Raw genomic sequence first — 5,531 nt, 5'->3', positions numbered from 1 at the left:
TATATATATTATATATATATGTTGTGCGAGAGAAAGACGTTTGCACATGTGGCCTGCAAAAGCAGATCTGTTCCCCCGAGACTTCAAGCTACAGCACCAATTTCCTTGCAGAAATTCACTTACTTGTCTGGATATGTCACTACAAATTTGAGAGGCTGGGGACAGAACAGACTAAATAAGAGTAAATGAAGAGAAATAATGTCTCTGCATGTTTGATGGGATATTTTAGGCTTCCTATAGGCTGGTATTGCAATGTGGCTCTCCAATTATAAACTACTGCCCTTTCACCCACAGTGAATGGGTATCAAATTGGAGAGCATTGACCCCTAAGATAATGGCAGTGTTCTTTTCCGTGTAATCTGATTTATGCTGGATGCTGACTTCTAAAGCTCATTGATATCTATCAGTATGCAAAGGTTACACCCCCTCCCATCACATTACGCATTTTGTTGATTTCTACATGGAAAGTTTTGCGTGCTCTGAAATGACAGCTTCTGCATGGAAGATACCAAAGTGTGACAATCTTTTTAGATTTTAATATAGAATTACTTTTTATTTGTGAGTTGTATTAAGAATTAGAGGTGCACCGAAATGGAAATTTTAAAACCGAAACAAAACCAAAATAAAAAAAAATGTCAGGCCGAAACCGAAAATGTTTTTTTTATTTTTTCAAATTTTTCAAATATTTTATTTTTATTTATTTTTTATAAACGTTTTATTTTTTTAATATTTTTATTTATTAATTCATTTTTTATTAAATATTTTTATTTTTTACTTTACTTTTAGGGGCTTAGGGGAAATATTGGGGGTCTAGACCCCTGATATTTCCCTTTTAAAATAGAAAAAGAGATTGAGAACCAAAAGTCCTCAATCTCTTTTTGTGTCCCCTGTTATCAATGGACAGGAATCCTCTATGAGTGTTCCTGTTCATTGATAACATGAGAACATTGTTTACTATAACTACAATTATGAATGAACAGGAGGTGATGTAGATCACTCCCATTCATTCATAATTGAGGATATAGTTAACATACCGTATCCTCAATTATGTACAAACACTCAGCGACCACTGATAGCTGAGTGTTTGCTCTCGCTCTCCTCTCTGACACGCTGTCACAGGAGGCCGATCGAGCGGTGTAGGGAGGAAAGCCCAGCCTTCTGTGACAGCACTGTCTCTGCCCCCACACCGCTCTGCCGGACTGTGATAGGTGGCACAGCGGTGTGGGAGGAGACGCCGGACGCTCACAGCGCTCTCCACCGCAGTGCTCGGCCGGCTGTCACTTTCTCTCCTCCCCGCTGGGACACAGAGCAGCACCCAGCGGGGAGGAAAGAAATCAGGGATGCGCCGATGTATTGGCAGGAAAATGGCACTTTCGGCATTATACCAAAAGTGCCATTTTCGGCCGATATATCAGTGCATCCCTATTAAGAATTATTGAAAATGTATGTGTAGATGTTAAAGAAATAGTTAAGTAAAGATTACCTAGAGTTGACCATACAGACCACAATGGGATTGAACAATCTACAAGCAAATTTAGATCTGCCAATCACTATGTAGTCCAAGGGCCTCTCCTAACATTACATACAGATGAATCTAAAGGGAATTGTAATGACATTGTACAATCAGATTCCAACATATATGGACATTTGTTTGTAAAATTAAAGCCTTTTGCAAGAGAATGAGAGAACATTCCTAAGCAAAAATATTAGCTGGTTGCAGAAATATATTATATTTGTTGCTTGCAGAAATTGAATGCATTTGCTTAGTTACCCAAGCTTTTGTATCCAAGTGCATGTCCACATTCTGGTCAAGACAACGTGAACCTAATTGTGTCTGGTGCGAAGGAGCAATATTTTTTAAGCCTGTCAAAATTCAAAATCTACATTACAATTTGCAAAAATATATTACATTTGATTTTCTTAAAGTTACCCAAGCTTTTGTATACAGGTGTATGACCGCATTATGGTCAGGACCTAGTGAACTTGATTGCTTTCTTGTGCAAAGAGCATTACTTTTTTTAAGCAAGCCTGTAAGTAGCTTGAAGCTAGGTTCACACCTGCACTACACTGCACGACACACGGGACGTGCGTCCTGGGGCTGCGCGATCATGTGCTAGTGCACACTGCGATTACTGCGCGGCCCCATTGATTTCAATGGGGTGACATCCGCACGGCGATCGCAAAAAAAAATTACAAGTACCTTTTTTTGCGACACACGTTGCACAGCATTTTTAGCTCGATCCGCCCAGTGCGACTGGGGTGCCAATAGAAAATAATGGCACCCACAGCTCGATCGGTTCGCACCTTGTCAACTCCCGACCATGCGGCAATCGTGCACAAAACTGCATGGATTGCCGCGCGGTCAGGAGTCGCCTAGGTGTGTACCTATCTTGAAGAAGGCTTCCTGTGTTTATTTAATAGCTTTTATTTGCTACCTTAGAAGCCTGCCTCTGCTATGTATTAGTTGCGTAATGTAATGGAAGATCTTCGAGAGGTCTTTAAGCATTTAGCATGTTTGGTCTAGGGTTTTTAGTCCGTGCAGTAAGAACGGGCAAAGGTAGCATGCCACAGAATTACTTTGCTTAGCATTACCATTAGTGTAACTTAAACATGCGGTATAAAGAGTGTCATTTCAATTCAAAATGACATGGTGTTAAGGGCACAGCCTTCATTTATCTAGTAGAGCCATTGCCGTGGTTGGCAGGGTTTCAGGGTGTTTGGTTACACTAGTAAATCACTTGAGTGAGCTTTATAGAGCATTGTTCACTTCTGGAATGAAAGTCATTTCATATCATTTATTTGCTGTCATCTCTAATTTGTCAGGTTTCCTTCCGTGAAGAAGAAATTTACGGCTGAGTTGAAAGAGCTGAGGCACAAAGAGCAGAACCCGTATGTGGTTCAAAGCATCATCAGTCTTATAATGGGAATGAAATTCTTCCGCATAAAGATGTATCCTGTGGAGGACTTTGAAGCCTCCCTCCAGTTTATGCAGGTATTCTTTCTTATTGGTTGTGACAGATTATAGGGGGTGACACTGAAGACTTATTTCCCATGGTAAAGAATGGATCTATGCAGGATCTTTTCATACATGATAGAACATAAACAAAATATTTTGCTGACCATTTGTAACTCAGGATAAGGAATCAGATTTCCTCACTAGGGGCTTTATTTCATAACACAGTACAAAGGGTAATGGTAACTGTAACATAATCAGACCAGTTGGATTATATTTGTATAACTGCACTAAACGTCTGAAATTTGTGATTGGTGGTTGTGTGTTTCTGCACATCATTATTATTTAGAACATTTTATTCAAAAAAGCCCTTGATAGAATGGCATGTGACATCAGATATTTTTATTTATGGCTTCCATCCACTCTATGGGCTTCAAATGAAACCTATGACTTTGGATGATGTTTTATACCTGTTTTTTTCTACATTATGAAGAGAAGGCAGCACAGGTCTCATGTTTTTTTTAATTTGTTAACGGTGTAGGCAACCCACAGACTGCTCCTTAGAAATCTGTTTATATAGAAAAAGGTCCAAAAAGGACGCTTGTAGAATTTAATTAAATTAATCACTGGTGCAGGTTACAATAAGCCTGATGATGCTGTTTAAAAGCTTTAGCCACTTGTGAATAAATATTTTAAAGTGGTTATGCTTTCAGAAATATTTTTATGTTTTTTTTCTTTTTTGCCCATGGAAGAGGAAATCTTTAACATTCAGATTATAATGCTGCTTACAAGAGGGTTGGCTACGGACAAACATTGGAACTGTAAGCCAGCCCAGGATAACCCCTTCTACCCCAACCTCTCCAACTACTAATCTCATGTCAGTACATATGCATAGGGCATGTTAAGGTGCTGGACTGCAGAACCCCTAATAAAAAAAGTGTTTGATTTGCGTTGCTTTTGGGGAATAGCATCTCTTCGGACAGGCTCCTGATAACTGGAGGCAAGCTGGAGGCCATCTTTTTCAGTCGTAGAAGCCTAAGCCTATTTGTCTCCAGGTACAGGAATCCTGCTGGATGTGGCTCCATGGGATCCGTACAGCCTGATATATGCATTTCTTCCCCTGAAACTTTGTCCTGGTCTGTTTCTCAGGATCGGGTGATCCTCATTACACTGGACTGGCCCAGGCAAGTGTAATAAGTTGATGCAGTAAGACTTCTGGCAGACTCTTCATGTGCACTGTCAGATCATCCGGATCTTCTGTCCCAAGAGCTGATTTGCCATCCTGCTTCACTGACTCTAATGGCATGGCTGTTGAACCTGGGTTTTGATGGACAGCAGCTGTAAAACCTATGATGCTGAAAGCTAGGAAGTCTACCTCCTGCAAGGTCTATCATCGGACATTGAAAGCATACTTCACTTTTTTTGTGAGTTCCCGGGCTTCCACCCCATTAGTTTCTCCATTGGTCAAAACCTTCCTGCAGCTGGGTCTGGGGCAGTGTTTGGCTCTCAGCACTATAAAGAGCCAGTTTCCTCCTTTTCTATCCTGTTCCAGAAACCGTTGGCCTGAACCTAGTTCTCTGGCCCATTTTTTACTGTCACCCACAAGATGGGGTTTCTTGTAGCCATCACCTCTGTGAGGCAAGTGGCTGAACTGGTGGCCTTATCCTGCAAATAACCTTTTCTGGTTTTGCATTGGGACAAGGTGGTGTTGAGACACAGAATTTACCTAGGGTAGTTCCAGTCTTTCGCCTCAACCAGGACATTTTTCTTCCATCCCTCTGTCTGGCTCCAGTTCACTGAAAGGAAAATGTTATCTTTTTTCTGGATGTGGTTGCGGTTGTTGGAAAGAATCAGTGCTTTTTTCAGAAAGCCTGATCCCTTTTTGTCATCCTGGAGTGACCCTGAAAGGGCCCACAGACTTCTCATTGCACCAACTCTGGCTCAGACAGACCATCATCTAAGCTAATGGTCTAAAGGATTGGATTAATTATTTCTTGTCATGACACGCTCTACTAGATCTCTGAATGCTTATTAGGCTTTTTGGCATTAAACAATATTTTTCCCGATCTGCTAGGCTGTTTGGCCTCATCTAATGCCAGCTTTGAGCGAAAAGGCTCTTCAGGCGACTTTTTGAGCTGCAGGCAGTCCCCAGTTCTGTTATATTTTTCTTGTGCCTGTTAATGTTTGTTTACTATGTTGCCCAGCCCTCAGTTAGACTGCTTTTGGATGCCACAAAGGATTAAGACTTCATGTGTCCCTTAATAGTTTAGAAAGAAAATGGGATTGATGTACTTACCATAAAATCCTCTTCTTGGAGTCCAGTGAGGCATGTAGGTCCCACCCATCCGTGTTTATGATCATGCTCTTAGTACTGCTTTGCAACAAAACTGAGACATACTTGATAGTAGGAGGCGTTCTCCCGGGCTGGCAAAGGTGTTTGTGTTTTCCAGTGTCTAACATGACAAAGGATTCCCGGAGCTCTATGTAATCTCTCTAAAGAAAAAGCACTGTAATAGATGCCTCACTCCTGTCTAATAAAAAAAAAGCTTGGACTGAACAATAAATAGAGAGGAGGATA

At 40.9% G+C, this 5,531-nt stretch overlaps 1 protein-coding gene across 2 annotated transcripts in view; it reads left to right on the top strand.

The window, feature by feature from the left end:
- Positions 1-5,531, top strand: part of FRY (FRY microtubule binding protein) — a 257,245-nt gene that overhangs the window by 121,045 nt on the left and 130,669 nt on the right. For both annotated transcript variants that reach the window (XM_018554227.1, XM_018554234.1), the window contains exon 8: positions 2,824-2,992. In XM_018554227.1, coding sequence (XP_018409729.1) covers positions 2,824-2,992 — 169 coding nt within the window. The remainder of the gene's footprint in view (positions 1-2,823; positions 2,993-5,531) is intronic.

This window comes from Nanorana parkeri, unplaced genomic scaffold, assembly GCF_000935625.1.
Source record: "Nanorana parkeri isolate BGI_ZX_2015 unplaced genomic scaffold, ASM93562v1 scaffold8, whole genome shotgun sequence".
Lineage (NCBI taxonomy): Eukaryota > Metazoa > Chordata > Amphibia > Anura > Dicroglossidae > Nanorana > Nanorana parkeri.
This window is presented reverse-complemented; position numbering and strand designations above follow the sequence as displayed.